Source organism: Salvelinus alpinus, chromosome 5, assembly GCF_045679555.1.
Source record: "Salvelinus alpinus chromosome 5, SLU_Salpinus.1, whole genome shotgun sequence".
NCBI classification, from domain to species: Eukaryota; Metazoa; Chordata; class Actinopteri; order Salmoniformes; family Salmonidae; genus Salvelinus; species Salvelinus alpinus.
In genome coordinates this window covers 28546372-28565014 of record NC_092090.1, presented here as the reverse complement: position 1 = coordinate 28565014, position 18643 = coordinate 28546372, and the positions used below count along the sequence as shown (strand labels likewise).

General features: G+C 45.8%; 1 protein-coding gene across 2 annotated transcripts in view; it reads right to left on the bottom strand.

Annotated features, from left to right (window-relative positions):
- LOC139575848 (transcription initiation factor TFIID subunit 4-like) overlaps positions 1-18643 on the bottom strand; it is a 101319-nt gene continuing 82676 nt past the window's right edge. For both annotated transcript variants that reach the window (XM_071401211.1, XM_071401212.1), the window contains one exon: positions 1-3002. In XM_071401211.1, coding sequence (XP_071257312.1) covers positions 2832-3002 — 171 coding nt within the window. In that variant the 3' untranslated portion in view covers positions 1-2831. The remainder of the gene's footprint in view (positions 3003-18643) is intronic.

The window sequence follows — 18643 nt, the reverse complement described above, 5'->3', positions numbered from 1 at the left end:
TCTGTGTCTGCTTAGTTTAGTAAACAGTTTATTTATTCCTTTACAAAATAGGTACAAATACAGAAGTATGTTTTTCACACAAACAGGACATTTTCAGGATATGTACAGAGTTTACCAAAAATAACATAGTCCTAATAAACACATGGTCTTGTAAACAATATTTACAAATTATCCATACATTAAAACATCTTCCAACTGGGTACATCAGTAATCCTTATATTTTGGCTAAAAAGCTGAAGTAGTAGAAATGTTCTCCTGTTTATTTATCAGAAATTATACAAATAATTATTAAAATATTAATAACCACTGAACAAATAGGTATTTTTGTGCTTTTAGACTTCAATTTTTTCAAATGAAATGCCAATGAAAAAAGAACTCAAAAGAAAAATATATAAATAGTTACAAAATAAGTTTCCCTTTCAACACCAACTGACAATACTGTTTGATGCTTAAGAGACAGGAACTATTTTTTTCTATACATTGGTAACACAGCGTTCAGTTTTTTCTCATTGTATAAGTAATAAAAAAACAGTATATAATAGTGCTGTTAAAAAAAACTTCAATGAATATTAATTTCAAATGTTGCCCATTCAACAAATAAATGACAAAGTGACACAAGACAGAAGCTGCATAGAGACTAGGCTATTCAAAACCAACCAATAAGAGAAAGGCCATGTTAATAAGAGGATGGTCAGAAACAGGTGACAACACTGAGGCCTTGCAGAGTTGGACCCTAATGACAAGGATCTATAGCTACTGACAGAGAGGCATTAGTCTCCCACCTCTCATTCTAGAGAGAACATAAAAACATACAACTCTAAAAACATTGCAATGTCAATATTAGGCTAAAATGAAGAATTCTCAAAACTGTACTCCAACAACTGTCCAGCTCCTTACACGTCTGATATGTATTGTTAATAGTCTTGAAGTGAAACAGAGGAAACACTAATGGGAGCTGCTTGTCGAACGACCATACTGCACTCTGGGCGTCTGCTGAGGGTATGGGCCTGGCTTCACAGAATAAGTTCTTCGGACAACATAAAGTATTGTGGAAATGGGCACAAACAATGAGACAGATGGCCAACATCTAAATTCTACAGGAACATCTTGAAAAAAATAATCTCTCCATAAATTTGGGTACAGAGAGAGACTACTGTGCCTTGCTCAATGAGGGTGACTGGCCAGAATCCACCAGATTGGTGGACTGTGGTAACTCTGACCATTGTTTGATTATTGACCTGTTGGATTGGATGAGACTATCTGCATTGTATTAAAATAAAGTTTATAAAGTGAAAGAATGCAAAGAATACAATTTGCTTATTGACAGTTAAAGGTGACCTTTTAGGTATTTTACAACAGGTGTAGACCTTACAGTTTTTTAAGTGTACTGTATGTAAATTAAAAAGTATTTTTGTCAGTAATGTCTTTTTCGTTTCGTGTCGGACCCCAGGTAGACTAGCTGTCGTCATGGCGTCAGCTAATGTGGAGCCAAATAAAATAACATTCTAATCATAACAAATTTCAATGCACATGATTTTACAGAATATCTCAGTATTGAGTCATTAACATTACACGTGTTAAAAATATCATACATGCTGTTCAAAAGTATTCAAAATGACTATTTACATTTAAAGAGCTCGATTTATGCTGTAATCCATTTTCTGAAGATAAACTTTCCAAAAAACTGCTCTGGTAAGTTTCTGGTATAAAGCATCAGACCACTCTATGACTTGTTAGTTTTGTGTAACTTTATTCACTGGACTTTGTTCAACAAATACGTTCTAATTGTAGGCTGTACTAAGTTCAGAATATTGTAGGCTGTACTAAGTTCAGAATATTGTAGGCTGTACTAAGTTCAGAATATTGTAGGCTGTACTAAGTTCAGAATATTGTAGGCTGTACTAAGTTCAGAATATGATTATTTTAAAGAAAATCACTTTGAGATGGTTCATTCAGTATTTCACCTGGGACATCAAATTTACAACTGACATGTAAAAAGTACTGGCTCAGGTCCTTAGACACAAAAACACATCTCTCCTTAAAAACCCAGTCCCAATAATACCCAATGAGTTTGCATCACCATGGCCTTAAATTCAACACTCTAAATACATATACACTGAGTGTACAAAACATTAAGGACACCTGCTCTTTCCATGACATAGACTGACCAGGAGACTGCAGGTGAAAGCTATGATCCCTTATTGATGTCACTTGTTAAATCCACTTCAATCAGTGTAGATGAAGGGGAGGAGACAGGTTAAAGAATGATTTTTGAGACATGGATTGCGTACGTGTGCCATTCAGAGGGTGAATGGTCAAGACAAAATATTTAAGTGCCTTTGAACGGGGTATGGTAGTAGGTGCCAGGCGCAGCGGTTTCTGTCAAGAACTGCAACACTGCTGGGTTTTTCACGCTCAACAGTTTCCCGTGTGTATCAAGAATGGTCCACCACCCAAAGGACATCCAGCCAACTTGACAACTGTGGGAAGCATTGGAGTCAACATGGGCCAGCATCCCTGTCAAACACGTTCGACACCTTGTAGAGTCCATGCCCCGATGAACTGAGGCTGTTCTGGGGGCAAAGGGCAATATTAGGAAGGTGTTCTTAATGTTTGGTACTCAGTGTATTTATCATGAAGCTAAAACAGATAAAGACACATACAATATATTTTAGTGAGTTTTTTCTCTAGCCTTTATATCAAAAGCTATGTTAATATCAACATCACAACACAGACACTGAGCTGAAACATCTGACCCGATTGAAGGCACGTTGCAGGGGTAGAAGGAGATGGTAAGGGAGAGAGAGGAGGGTGCTGGGAGGGAGAGGGTGCTACTTGAGCAGAGCCCGGTAGAGCAGAAGTGAGTGGGCTGTCTCTCTCTCCTGCTCCATGTAGAAGATGAAGTCCCTGAGGTTGACGCGGGTGATGCGTTGACGTTGCCGCTGTGACGACGTGGTGGGGGAGGAGGCGGCACCCGGCGACCCCACTGAGCTGCCTGATACCTGGGGAGAGAGAGAGAGGACAGGGGGAAGTCCTGGGACAACATATCCATTTCAACATCATGTGCTCCAAGGCTAGCGGCTGTAGGTGGCTGATAAGAATTAAATAACCAATTCAAGTTCAAAATGTTTACAGTCAGAGAGAAGAGACAGAGAGAAGAGACAGAGAAAAGAGACAGATAGAGGGGAAGGTAAAGTTAGTAAGGGACAACAGATCACTAACATCAATATCATCCAATCATGACAAGGCTTTCAATACTGTGAACGCCTTCACTCCTCTGTGTCTAAGTCACCCAACCTGTTGTATACTTGTGGAAAGTGGTGATCCTAACTGACCTAAAACAGGGAATTGTTACTAGGATTAAATGTCAGGAATTGTGAATAACTGAGTTTAAATGTATTTGGCTAAGGTGTATGTAAACTTCCGAGTTCAACTGTACCGTGACTGTTTCCCATGTCTAAAAATGAACAGATCCTTGTTAGACAGGAAACATCTGAGTGCTGCATATAGGCTTGCCTCTCTCAACAATTAGGCACATACACTTACTTCACATCAAATCACATTTTATTTGTCACATGCGCCGAATACAACAGGTGTAGACCTTACAGTGAAATGCTTACTTACAAACCCTTACTTCAGTTTTAACAAAGTAAAACCCTCTTGTAGAGTAAGAGACCGAGATCAAAGCTGATTCACTAATAAAGTCCAGAACTTTAGGTGCATTCTAGTGTACAAAGAAATCATTTATAGCATTACTTTGCACTTAAACTAGCAGGATGTGAAGATCATGAAAACAATCTTGATGTACTCAGACTGAGTACTGTCTTCATAGCTCTTTATTTAACTGTCTTCATAGCTCTTTATATCGCCCTGGAAATGAACACATTTTCTCTAGATAAACAAATCAGCTGACATAGATCTGAGCTGACTTTTCCATTCTGAAACAAACTCCTTGTTTGTATTCAATTCTATGCAAAGAAGCGGGAAAATTAAAATATAGAATGAGAATATACAGAACCCTGATATAAATCACAGACAACCGTTTACGTTTCCAAATGAAAAACATCAGGTAGCAAATCCACCAAAATGCCCACTCACCCACTGTAACCCAGGCAGAAAGAAATAAGACAGCCATTTCCGTTAGGAACTCCCCATAACACCCTCCCACAATTACATTGATTGCACCGCTCTATAAACATACAGTTGTATAGACAGAGCCTAATTGCAAGCATATGAAAGGTATGGATTTTCAGGACCCAAGACTACAGTGCAGTTGTAAACTCACCCTATAGACTTTGTATACATGACAGTATCTAGCTTCAAATACCCTGCAAACCACTGGGGAGTAAGGGTGGCCACAGCCTCTCTGTAGTCTCTAGGTTGCGTCCCAAATAGAACCTTATTCCCAATAGAGTGCACTATAGTACTCATAGGGCTCTGGTCAAACGTTATTCCCTATAGAGTGCACTATAGTCCTCTGGTCAAATGTTATTCCTTATAGAGTGCACAATAGTACTCATAGGTCTCTGGTCAAAAGTCATTCCCTATAGAGTGCACTATAGTGCTCTGGTCAAAAGTTATTCCCTATAGAGTGCACTATAGTACTCATAGAGCTCTGGTCAAAAGTTTTTCCCTATAGAGTGCACTATAGTACTCTTAGAGCTCTGGTCAAACGTTATTCCCTATAGAGTGCACTATAGTACTCATAGGGCTCTGGTCAAAAGTTATTCCCAATAGAGTGCACTATAGTACTCATAGGGCTCTGGTCAAAAGTTATTCCCTATAAGGTGCACTATAGTACTCATAGAGCTCTGGTCAAAAGTTATTCCCTATAGAGTGCACTGTATTACTCTTAGGGCTCTGGTCAAATGTTATTCCCTATAGAGTGCACTACAGTACTCATAGAGCTCTGGTCAAAAGTTATTCCCTATAGAGTGCACTGTATTACTCTTAGGGCTCTGGTCAAATGTTATTCCCTATAGAGTGCACTACAGTACTCATAGAGCTCTGGTCAAAAGTTATTCCCTATAGAGTGCACTATTGTCCTCTGGCCAAATGTTATTCCTTATAGAGTGCACAATAGTACTCATAGGTCTCTGGTCAAAAGTCATTCCCTATAGAGTGCACTATAGTACTCATAGAGCTCTGGTCAAACGTTATTCCCTATAGAGTGCACTATAGTACTCATACAGCTCTGGTCAAAAGTTATTACCAATAGAGTGCACTATAGTACTCATAGGGCTCTGGTCAAAAGTAGTGCTCTATATAGGGAATAGAGTTCCATTTGTCCCTTCCATGTCTCCCTCCACACATCTGTTCCTGTCAGTGATGTTGACAAGTCGGGAGGGCCAGTCGGGGTGGAGGTGGACACGGGACAGGCCTCCGTCTGTCTCTTCCGTCCCCAGGGTCCTCACTGGGAAGGAGCGCCGCTACCCTCACCCTGCCTGGCTCATCAGGCCAATCACGACTGACCACACGTGAAAGATGGGCCTGCCCGCTGCCATGCCAATTACTGCCACTCACCCCACCGCCCTGTGACACAGCAACACACTCCACCAATCAAAGCCATCCATCCACCTGGACAGACGTGGCGGGTGGCCGCTGGCGTGGAGGGGTGATGAGGGAGGTGGGGATGGGCAGTAGCCCTGGACATCACTACTAGCCCCCTGGCCTCGTAGTCTGGAGCTCCCAGAATGCCTCACTCAGCTCCTGTGCGGACCCAGTTCATGGCGAGCCTCAGCCTGGGTAAGTGATCCAAATACAGGGAGAAAGGTCAGCCTGCTGCCAGCGAGCCAAGCTGATTTCACTTAGCTAACGCAGCAGCGTCGCAGGCAGCCTCTTCTCTTCCCCCTCCCCTCCCCTCATCTTAATAAGCCTCTGCAACCTGCCAGCAACCCAAACACACGGTCTGTTGTTGTCTGTATCTATGGAGACCAATCCCTCTTTCAAATGCATGTTGACTCATGTTAAGGGGGAAAATAGGAAAATACCCTCACAAACACAAAACAAAGCAGATGGCTGAGTGTCAGATATACGGAGAGGCGAGAAGTCAAAACACCACGCTTTTCCCGTCAAACAGCAATTATATAGTAATGGTGTCTGACATTAAATGAACGGCAGAATGGCACGCTTCGTAAGGTCACCGTGGAGAGAGAGATAGAGAGAGAAAGAGAGGGAGAGAGACAGACAGGGAGAGTTTGTCTTTGCAAAATCGTCTTTGCTGCTGAGAAAGATCCACGAGGCAAAAAGCAGCATCTGTCATTTTATCTGTGATGGGTGCTGCGAGGCATTATGTCACATGACATATCCATCGTGCAACACACACAGGGATACCTCGATACATCCTTTCAGACGTTTCAGTTGTTTGTGTCCCTGAGACACACAGACAGACAGAGCTGTGGAGAACCTGAGGAGAGGACAGGGGGCTGAGAGGAGAGGTGACTATAGAGACTGGATACTCTAGAGAAGGGCCCCAGTCTGCTAACACTGGCTACAGCCCTTACCTCCTCACCTCCACACTCTTACATGACAGTGTGCCAATGGGATAGACACACTGCAGTTCACCCTGGCTGGGAGAGACCAGGGAGCGTGGGTGTGCATGTACATCCAGAAACACACAACAATACAACTGACATGATGTGCATAGTGTACAATCAGTATCATTATGGCGCCTACATATTTCAGCACACAAACTGATCAGGAAGACAGCAAGAGAATGCTTACTCTCATTTAGATATTTGTCTTTCATACACTGCTGTGTTATTCACTCATTACTATAGGATAGTATCTATACCATAAATGGAGGATTTCTTTCTTCCACAGTAAGGAAATGGTGAGCTCAGTTCAGTCTACCTTCAATATTTTCTATCTTCCCTAATCTACTGTTCAACCTTGGGTGCAGAGAGAGCCAAGATTAGTCCCCACTTTGCTAAATTTACTTTTGATTAATAATGTATGTTTTCTCTCTCCTTCTCTCTCTCCTCTCCTCTCCTGGCTAATTGTCTGGTGGTGTTGAAGCTCCTAGGTGTCTTAGGAATTAGCATTTGGTCCTTTATTGTTTAGGGTCTTTCTGCTGATCAGCAGCTTTGAACTTGAGTGGCACCGGGCCTTGATGCTGCAGCAAATATTGGATTTGGCTCAGGTCACACCTTCGGGCTGAGGGTTAATGGCCCACTTTTCCTGGCACACACACAGCTCTACACAGCACAGAGAGTGTTGGGTTGGTTGGCCCAGCAGAGCCAATACTGCTGGATCAGCACTCTGTAGGGAGGAGAAGAGGCTGCAGACAGCGAGCTGGGAAGAGAGGAAGCTGCAGACAGGGGGCTGGGAGGAGAGGAGGCTGCAGACAGGGGGCTGGGAGGAAAGGAGGCTGCAGACAGGGGGCTGGGAGGAGAGGAGGCTGCAGACAGGGGGCTGGGAAGAGAGGAGGCTGCAGACAGGGGGCTGGGAGGAGAGGAGGCTGCAGACAGGGGGTGGGAGGAGAGGAGGCTGCAGACAGGGGGCTGGGAGGAGAGGAGGCTGCAGACAGGGGGTGGGAAGAGAGGAGGCTGCAGACAGGGGGCTGGGAGGAGAGGTGGCTGCAGACAGGGGGCTGGGAGGAGAGGAGGCTGCAGACAGGGGGCTGGGAAGAGAGGAGGCTGCAGACAGGGGGCTGGGAGGAGAGGAGGCTGCAGACAGGGGGTGGGAGGAGAGGAGGCTGCAGACAGGGGGCTGGGAGGAGAGGAGGCTGCAGACAGGGGGTGGGAAGAGAGGAGGCTGCAGACAGGGGGCTGGGAGGAGAGGAGGCTGAAGACAGGGGGTGGGAAGAGAGGAGGCTGCAGACAGGGGGTGGGAAGAGAGGAGGCTGCAGACAGGGGGCTGGGAGGAGAGGAGGCTGAAGACAGGGGGTGGGAAGAGAGGAGGCTGCAGACAGGGGGTGGGAGGAGAGGAGGCTGCAGACAGGGGCTGGGAAGAGAGGACGCTGCAGACATGGGGTGGGAGGAGCGGAGGCTGCAGACAGGGGGTGGGAGGAGAGGAGGCTGCAGACAGGGGGTGGGAAGAGAGGAGGCTGCTGACAGGGGGTGGGAGGAGAGGAGGCTGCAGACATGGGGTGGGAGGAGCGGAGGCTGCAGACAGGGGGTGGGAGGAGAGGAGGCTGCAGACAGGGGGTGGGAAGAGAGGAGGCTGCTGACAGGGGGTGGGAGGAGAGGAGGCTGCAGACAGGGGGTGGGAGGAGAGGAGGCTGCAGACAGGGGGCTGGGAAGAGAGGACGCTGCAGACATGGGGTGGGAGGAGCGGAGGCTGCAGACAGGGGGTGGGAGGAGAGGAGGCTGCAGACAGGGGGTGGGAAGAGAGGAGGCTGCTGACAGGGGGTGGGAGGAGAGGAGGCTGCAGACAGGGGGTGGGAGGACAGGAGGCTGCAGACACACACGTACACACACACACAGACAGACAAGAGTGCATACGCACACAGCAGTCTGCACAGTTTCTTCAAAAGTCATCTAATGTGTGTGTTTCACATTCTGGGAAAAAATATGTAAGATCAAGAAATAGCTTGGCTTGTGGGCTGTATGTACATATTAACCTACAACTTACATGTTAAACCATCCCTTTCCACATGTTCATAAAGCCTGAACCTCAAGGCAAAAAAAATGAATCTCTGACTTACAAACAGACTTACAATGAAGCCTCTTTATTGACAAGCTAAACCAGGAGTTAATGTGACAAGGCACAGCCAGACATTAATAGTACAACAGTCATGACTGTGGCTGACCGGCTGTGCAACTGGGAACATCTAATGGGGGACCAGTGCTCAGACGGTGGTGAAAGGTTAGTGAGTGTGTTAGTCCCTCTTAGTCAAAGAGCCCGGCCCGCCGCCCTGCTCTGTGAAGTTAGGAAAAGGCCCTCCCATCACCACCGTACCGACTGACTGACTGTGTGCCAGGAACACAAAGCTTTCCCACATGTTCACCTCCACGCTGCATTTCATCCAGGGAACGCTCCTCTCCTCCTCTCTTCCCTCCCTCCCTCAGTTCTGTTTATAGTGTGTAGCCCAGCCGTGGGAGTGCAGTCCCTCTCTCTCCACGCTCGGTCTGCACTCTCCGTCTGCCAACCTCTCTCCTACGGCAGCCATTAATCAGCAACAGAGCCCCTCTCTCTCTTTCTCCCTCCATTTCCTTCTCCCTCTCTCTCCCACTCTTTTCTCTGTCCCCATCTCTCTCTCTCTCCCTCTGTCCCTCTTTCTTTCTCTCTCTTTCTTTCTTTCTCTCCCTCTCCGCCCACAGACATGCTGGATGAGGCCATTTTGAAAGAGTTAACAGATGTCGGCTAATTTGCCCCGGGCCTTTTGACATCGCCCAAGTGATGTATTTGATGTGGAGTTTATTCAGCTCTAATAAACGTATAAAGAATTAGAATAATAATTCACAGATGTACCATACACCAGATTATATGCTGGAGCCCCTCTTTGAACCACGAAGAGAAGGCAAGCCAAGATTAACAGAACCAGGGGAGGGGATGAAAAGGCTTTGGTTCAGTCTGCTGGTAATCAGGGGGTCAGGATGGGAGAGAGGACAGAGGAAGACTGGACTAATACTGCAGGTTTATGTTCAGACTCGTACACAGATTGCCCTTTATCTGACCTTGTGGAGGGTCAGGGCTCATAGAGAGGTCCTATTCTGTAGGAAACCATACACCAGCAGGAAAGCACTATGACAATGATCATAAAACAGAGAGTGAGAGAAAGAGAGAAAGAGAGAGAGAGAGAGCGAGAGCGAGAGCGAGAGAGAGAGAGAGAGAGAGAGAGAGAGCATGTTCAACCATGTAAGGTAAATATAGTCATTTTAATCTAAAAAGGGTCTCATATTTTCCCTTTGTCCTTGAAAAGATTACAAAAAAGGAAAAACTGAACAAATACGAGAGAAAAAGAGTCAGGTCTGGCATTCTGATCATGATAAAAAAAATGTAGGAATTATTTTCAAAACAAACAACTTCCATTTGGTTCTCCACTAAAGAACAACACATCTACAAAAAAATGCCAGTTGCAGAGCATCTTAATACCCACATAAAACATAAAAACTGCTACCCAGCTCCATGGCAATAATGCATAGCAACCGTGCAGAATTTCAGTCAAGGAGAAAGAAGGCAAAAAAACACCTTATTACTTCTAACTCCTGCAAGCCATTTTGGTCTCCAAAGGTTTCAGAGCGCCGCAGGCCATGTGTCTGCAGTGTTTCGGGAAATGACTTGCCTTCGCACGAACACTGCTATGTTCTGCAGCACTGCTGCCCCCAGCATCCCCGCTCAATTTCTGTTTAACCCTTTCCTGGCTTTCCTCACACTGACTCACAGCAACAGACCAGCCCTGTAGTCTACACCCAGCTACAGCTCTATAGCCTAGCTGTCACACTGTTCAGCCTCACACACAACACAAACCAACGCAAATCAGACCAGCTTTTTCACGAGCTAACACATTAACTCACCATCTAGTTTGGCTACTTAAGCATGTGATGGCTTAAAACAAACATGGAGGATGAGAAGGCAGAAGGTTATAGGGGCAGATAGAGAGGGAAAGGGAAAAAGAGCCTTAAAACAAATCCCTAACAGTTGATTTATGGTGTGAGTACAACAACACAGTTCGTGGTACACTTGAGTGTGTACCAACCATGGATTAAATCTGCAAAGTCGTTGACACAACACATAATTAAAACATCTTGCTTTAGGTTAGGAATTTTCTAATTAGTAGTGTACTGACAAAGCTGCAATTCCATCGCCTTGAGTTTCAAAGTCCACAGGTTACTGCTAAGATGAAAGCTGAACCTGAAGCAGTACTCTGGAGGGCTGCTCATACAACTCCTCAGAAGACAGTCACAGGGTCACCAAGCTAAACAGTGTGCAGCACCCGGAACCTTCCTTCCAAACAAAGAACTTCAAACTTCCGTGCCTGGAAACAGAATCTGGGCTCTTTTTTATTTTCCAACCTCAGAGAAACAAACGAGGAGCGAGTCGGAGATGGCAGAAACTACAACAAAAAACATAACATATTTTTTTATATGTTTAATTGCATCGCTCTTAGCTGGACTAGCTGACTATCTTACCAAATTAAGAGACTTTAATATATTAACTAGGTTATATCCTTAATGTTAAAGTTGGTAATAGCATTGTGGGATTGATGGTCAGAAGAGCTCTATTGTTTGCCAGTGGTACAACAACAGAGCTGTTATGACCTAAATCAGACTGATTAGACCCAACATGAAATGTCTTTGTATTTTAACATTAAAAGACATGGACATTTAAACAATAAGACTATTAGACTGTTGAACATGGTACCACCATCCTAGCAACCCATTCTGAAGTTCTAACTAGAGCAATACAACAGACGACTAATAGGATAATCCTGTACTCTACATGCTTGATAACCTGGGCAATTTATCGGCCCAAGTATCTTCAGAACTGCTGTTCATAAAGTATCAGTTGTGCCAAACTTTTTCTGCATTAAATATTCAGAGCGTTTCATATATAAAATGAACCCAATTAGAGTTAAAATGGGGAAAGTGTAATGAGTCTCAAGTCAGAATGCTTGTCTTCAGAAGTACTCTGCTAATGAGCCCTTGTTGGTTTTTACACACTTTAAATGGTGTGGCAGTGTCATTTCTTGTGGTTTTATATTTTTAATTCAAGTTGAATGAGAGGGTGGTGACTGAGTTAATAACCAAGGCACTGGTTGGGGTGTTTTTCAACTGATGGTTAGCTACTTTTAAAGGCCCAGTGCAGTGAAAATTCAGTTGTTCCTGTATTTGATATTATATTGTACAACAGCTGATGAAACTAACACTGTGAAAGAGTGAAAAAATGTGATCATTGTTATTTCCTGATAGTTGCTGGTTGAAAATACAATCTACACAGAGCGGGTGTTTCGGCTTGCCTGATGACATCACCATGCTGTAAATTGATTAATAGACCAATAAGAAAGACAGTTCCAAACCTCTTTGCCAATAACAGCTAGTTTTAACTTTTCCCCTCCCCACTCAGACCACTACCAGACGGTCCTAGCAAAATTCTTGTTTTTTGCTAAAAAGCTATTTATTTTATTTCAATTTTAAGGGAAAACTGTGTAACAGTGTGGTAGTTCATTGTTACCCAGACATTTTTTGATATTGATATAAAAACAGCTGCATTGGGCCTTTAAGAAAGATGCCAAATGAGGGCTGTGGTCCGACTCTGATGTCTTTGTTGAAGTGAATCACTCCTAAACTTGGACAGGGAGGGACAGGAACCAGCGAACAGAAACAAAGAAGCTACGCAGGAAAGAGTAAAGGATGACCAGATACTGAACACATTACTGAACACATCCCAGACAGAAATGGCCTAATTGGGGAGAACAAAGTAGGCTAGCGTAATGGTGGCCAACATTAGAGAACTATAGAGCATCGTACTGTGGTACTAATAGATCCTGACTTCACAGGGTAATGGGAGGGAAACTATAGGCACAAGATTAGATCCCAGAGCACCACACTCTACCCATCTACCCAGAACTGTCAATGTTTTACCAGAAAACCACATACGAGAAGCAACACTTTTCACTTCCAAGGAACATGTCATGTAACCCAGTGCACCAAGGGAATGATTATGCAGATCACTGAGATATTAGAGAGGAGTTTTCCAGTGGAGGTTCAAACTCTAAACAGGTCCTTGATCTCAAATAAATGGGTCCTTTTTTGAAGCTATCGCCTTAGCTGTCGTACGCTCTGTCCCTGTCCTGCTCCTGTCACCAATCCCCACCTGATGTAAAGCGTGTATAAAGCGTGTAGCTACAGTGTGTCATTAAAGGCAGGGGGAGTAGGTTACGTCTGAAGAGCAGCTCTGATTAACATCCTGGGTCTGCAGGGGACAGACAGAGATGATCTTCATGTTTTATATAGATGCCCCAGAAAGAACCAACTGAAACTTGAGGAGTTTAATTCTAAAGAGCAACTCCATGTGCATGTTTGACCTACCTACCCAAGTCTGGGTGTCATATTGAAAGGGGTTGTCAAACCTGGGACATTTACAGCACATTTCACATCTATATTTAAATATCCTTATTTTCTTGACATGGTGTTCAGCTTTGTGGGACTAGGTGGAAAAAAAGTGAACAGTACTAGAGAGTATGAGAAGCATACTGTAGGTGATTAGGGGATGAGTCTAGGCTCCATTCAGGCCAATTAGGAGAGACACCCACAGGGTCAAAGGTTAAGAAGAGATGTGCCGCTCCCTGTTTGTCTTCAGTTATTGGGACTCATCCTCACACTCCCCCAGCCTTCTTCACGTCCTCAGGAAGCTTAATTTCTCTCAAAAGATTTCTCCTGCAGAGGCCCTAAAGGCTTCCTCAGTATACCTGCACAGCGTTTTGGCAACCTGTTCTACAGTAACAGCATTTTGTCTTCTCAGGCAGCTAATCTAACTGTGTGTATGTATAAAACCTTATCTACATATTGACTCGGTATTAAACCCACACCCTTGTCTGCCATAATAATTACATATCATGTAAAAGGAAGTGCTTCATTCTTCCTGCACCAGGGGCGGGCGGCTGCGGGAGTGCCCATCGGCGCCCGCCCTGCCGACTAACACCTCCAGCGCTGCCTGATATTCAAACACACCCAAAGCCATTGTGTTCCCAGTCAATGGTAGACTTCCTATTAAACTGCTACTGCACAGCATCCAAATCACCGTGAGCACAGCACCATGCAATGTGCCTGGTTTACACCATAGTAGTGTCCTCTGTCAGACAGCAGAGTGGATGTAATGTGCCTGGTTTACACCGTAGTAGTGTCCTCTGTCAGACAGCAGAGTGGATGTAATGTGCCTGGTTTACACCATAGTAGTGTCCTCTGTCAGACAGCAGAGTGGATGTAATGTGCCTGGTTTACACCGTAGTAGTGTCCTCTGTCAGACAGCAGAGTGGATGTAATGTGCCTGGTTTACACCGTAGTAGTGTCCTCTGTCAGACAGCAGAGTGGATGTAATGTGCCTGGTTTACACCGTAGTAGTGTCCTCTGTCAGACAGCAGAGTGGATGTAATGTGCCTGGTTTACACCGTAGTAGTGTCCTCTGTCAGACAGCAGAGTGGATGTAATTGACAGGTAATAAAGCCAGCAGGGGCCTGTTTAATGCTTGTCAAAGGGTCAGCCCCTCAACTGGGGAACGAACACACACACACACACACACACACACACACACACACACACACACACACACACACACACACACACACACACACACACACACACACACACACACACACACACACACACACACACACACACACACACACACACACACACACACACACACACACACACACACACACACACGGTAATCCAGTCTGACCCAGGAGGTATGTTTACTTCCCCTGGCTCCCTCTCCTTCATTGTGGGTTTATATAAACACTGACAAAGACCTACCAAGCCTTGCAGCAAGACCACATCTATCGCTCTCAACTGACATGTAATCAGCCACACTGACGCAATCTGGGCAGACCAAATCCGGTTCTTCACACTCACAACTCAAACTCCCAAAGTTCTATCAGTCGAGAGAGTGTTCATTAGTCCAACAAATACATAATTGATGCAATCTAAAAAATACATGTGATAATGAATCAAAATGGGAATGAGACACAAAAGCCACAGAGCGAAGTTCTCTCGGGCGATGACAATTCTTTGTTTCGTGTTTTGGGGGAACAGTAAATGAACTTGTAAGAACTGGTCAGGAGAGCCTTGGTTAGTTAGTTACATGTTAGTTAGTAGCCTTGGTTAGTTAGTTAGTTAGTTAGTTAGTTAGTTAGTTAGTTAGTTAGTTAGTTAGTTAGTTAGTTAGTTAGTTAGTTAGTTAGTTAGTTAGTTAGTTACATGTTGGCCAGCTGATCTCACTCCAACCATTTCCAACCACAACAAAGCTCTGTTGTACCGTACTTCTCCTCAGAGAACAAAGACTTAACGCTCCCTCTGGCTTGTTAATGCTTCACTCAGAAATAGGAGCAATCAGTCTGTTTATTTGAATTCTTTGCTCTCAGTTCTAGAACGGCAATTAGGCTATTCAACCAGATAAAAAAGGCATCATCCAATAGAAATGTAGTTTTCAGTAACGTATGTGGTGGCCCTCTTAAGGAAGTGTGCTAAATTGATCCAACCCACCTGACAGACTATGAAAACCTTTGTAATGTGATATACTAGACGAATAACAACTTAACCTATGGGGTTCTACAACAAATTATTACCTTTGAGAAAAACAAACAATTGCCGAGCACCTCTCCAAAATCTTTTTATTCTCCCTCTCTTTCTCTTCATTGAGAGGTAGATGATGATACCGTCTAGGGTGATGATGTCTGAATTCTGCTGAGATTATTTGTCAAAAATGCCTGAATTTCACAGTTAATTGGGCTTGTTAATTAGCACAGGATGTCTAATTCCCATTGCAGTCAGTGTGCTAAATGGTAGAGCTTTATCAAGCGGATGCCTTTCCTTAACACCCAAGATAAAGAAGACAGGCACTCAGGCCCTGTACAACAAGCCTGGCTAGGCTATACTCCACTGTACATTAAGGCACCCAGGCCCTGTACAACAAGCCTGGCTAGGCTATACTCCACTGAACATTAAGGCACCCAGGCCCTGTACAACAAGCCTGGCTAGTTTATACCCCACTGTACAGTACGGCACCCAGGCCCTGTACAACAAGCCTGGCTAGTTTATACTCCACTGAACATTAAGGCACCCAGGCCCTGTACAACAAGCCTGGCTAGTTTATACTCCACTATACAGTACGGCACCCAGAACCTGTACAACAAGCCTGGCTAGGCTATACTCCACTGTACAGTACGGCACCCAGGCCCTGTACAACAAGCCTGGCTAGTTTATACTCCACTGTACATTACGGCACCCAGGCCCTGTACAACAAGCCTGGCTAGTTTATACCCCACTGTACAGTACGGCACCCAGGCCCTGTACAACAAGCCTGGCTAGGCTATACTCCACTGTACATTACGGCACCCAGGCCCTGTACAACAAGCCTGGCTAGTTTATACTCCACTGAACATTAAGGCACCCAGGCCCTGTACAACAAGCCTGGCTAGTTTATACTCCACTGTACATTACGGCACCCAGGCCCTGTACAACAAGCCTGGCTAGTTTATACTCCACTGAACATTAAGGCACCCAGGCCCTGTACAACAAGCCTGGCTAGTTTATACTCCACTGAACATTAAGGCACCCAGGCCCTGTACAACAAGCCTGGCTAGTTTATACTCCACTGTACATTACGGCACCCAGGCCCTGTACAACAAGCCTGGCTAGTTTATACTCCACTGTACATTAAGGCACCCAGGCCCTGTACAACAAGCCTGGCTAGGCTATACTCCACTGAACATTAAGGCACCCAGGCCCTGTACAACAAGCCTGGCTAGTTTATACCCCACTGTACAGTACGGCACCCAGGCCCTGTACAACAAGCCTGGCTAGTTTATACTCCACTGAACATTAAGGCACCCAGGCCCTGTACAACAAGCCTGGCTAGTTTATACTCCACTGAACATTAAGGCACCCAGGCCCTGTACAACAAGCCTGGCTAGTTTATACTCCACTATACAGTACGGCACCCAGGCCCTGTACAACAAGCCTGGCTAGGCTATACTCCACTGTACAGTACGGCACCCAGGCCCTGTACAACAAGCCTGGCTAGTTTATACTCCACTGTACATTACGGCACCCAGGCCCTGTACAACAAGCCTGGCTAGTTTATACCCCACTGTACAGTACGGCACCCAGGCCCTGTACAACAAGCCTGGCTAGGCTATACTCCACTGTACATTACGGCACCCAGGCCCTGTACAACAAGCCTGGCTAGTTTATACTCCACTGAACATTAAGGCACCCAGGCCCTGTACAACAAGCCTGGCTAGTTTATACTCCACTGTACATTACGGCACCCAGGCCCTGTACAACAAGCCTGGCTAGTTTATACTCCACTGAACATTAAGGCACCCAGGCCCTGTACAACAAGCCTGGCTAGTTTATACTCCACTGAACATTAAGGCACCCAGGCCCTGTACAACAAGCCTGGCTAGTTTATACTCCACTATACAGTACGGCACCCAGGCCCTGTACAACAAGCCTGGCAAGGCTATACTCCACTGTACAGTACGGCACCCAGGCCCTGTACAACAAGCCTGGCTAGTTTATACTCCACTGTACATTACGGCACCCAGGCCCTGTACAACAAGCCTGGCTAGTTTATACCCCACTGTACAGTACGGCACCCAGGCCCTGTACAACAAGCCTGGCTAGACTATACTCCACTGTACATTACGGCACCCAGGCCCTGTACAACAAGCCTGGCTAGGCTATACTCCACTGTACATTACGGCACCCAGGCAATGTACAACAAGCCTGGCTAGGCTATACTCCACTGTACAGTACGGCACCCAGGCCCTGTACAACAAGCCTGGCTAGGCTATACTCCACTGTACATTACGGCACCCAGGCCCTGTACAACAAGCCTGGCTAGGCTATACTCCACTGTACAGTACGGCACCCAGGCCCTGTACAACAAGCCTGGCTAGTTTATACTCCACTGTACATTACGGCACCCAGGCCCTGTACAACAAGCCTGGCTAGTTTATACCCCACTGTACAGTACGGCACCCAGGCCCTGTACAACAAGCCTGGCTAGGCTATACTCCACTGTACATTACGGCACCCAGGCCCTGTACAACAAGCCTGGCTAGGCTATACTCCACTGTACATTACGGCACCCAGGCCCTGTACAACAAGCCTGGCTAGTTTATACTCCACTGTACAGTACGGCACCCAGGCCCTGTACAACAAGCCTGGCTAGGCTATACTCCACTGTACAGTACGGCACCCAGGCCCTTTACAACAAGCCTGGCTAGGCTATACTCCACTGTACATTACGGCACCCAGGCCCTGTACAACAAGCCTGGCTAGGCTATACTCCACTGTACAGTACGGCACCCAGGCCCTGTACAACAAGCCTGGCTAGGCTATACTCCACTGTACATTAAGGCACCCAAGCCCTGTACAACAAGCCTGGCTAGGCTATACTCCACTGTACATTACGGCACCCAGGCCCTGTACAACAAGCCTGGCTAGGCTATACTCCACTGTACATTAAGGCACCCAAGCCCTGTACAACAAGCCTGGCTAGGCTATACTCCACTGTACATTACGGCACCCAGGCCCTGTACAACAAGCCTGGCTAGGCTATACTCCACTGTACAGTACGGCACCCAGGCCCTGTACAACAAGCCTGGCTAGTTTATACTCCACTGTACATTACGGCACCCAGGCCCTGTACAACAAGCCTGGCTAGGCTATACTCCACTGTACATTACGGCACCCAGGCCCTGTACAACAAGCCTGGCTAGTTTATACTCCACTATACAGTACGGCACCCAGGCCCTGTACAACAAGCCTGGCTAGGCTATACTCCACTGTACAGTACGGCACCCAGGCCCTGTACAACAAGCCTGGCTAGTTTATACTCCACTGTACATTACGGCACCCAGGCCCTGTACAACAAGCCTGGCTAGTTTATACCCCACTGTACAGTACGGCACCCAGGCCCTGTACAACAAGCCTGGCTAGACTATACTCCACTGTACATTACGGCACCC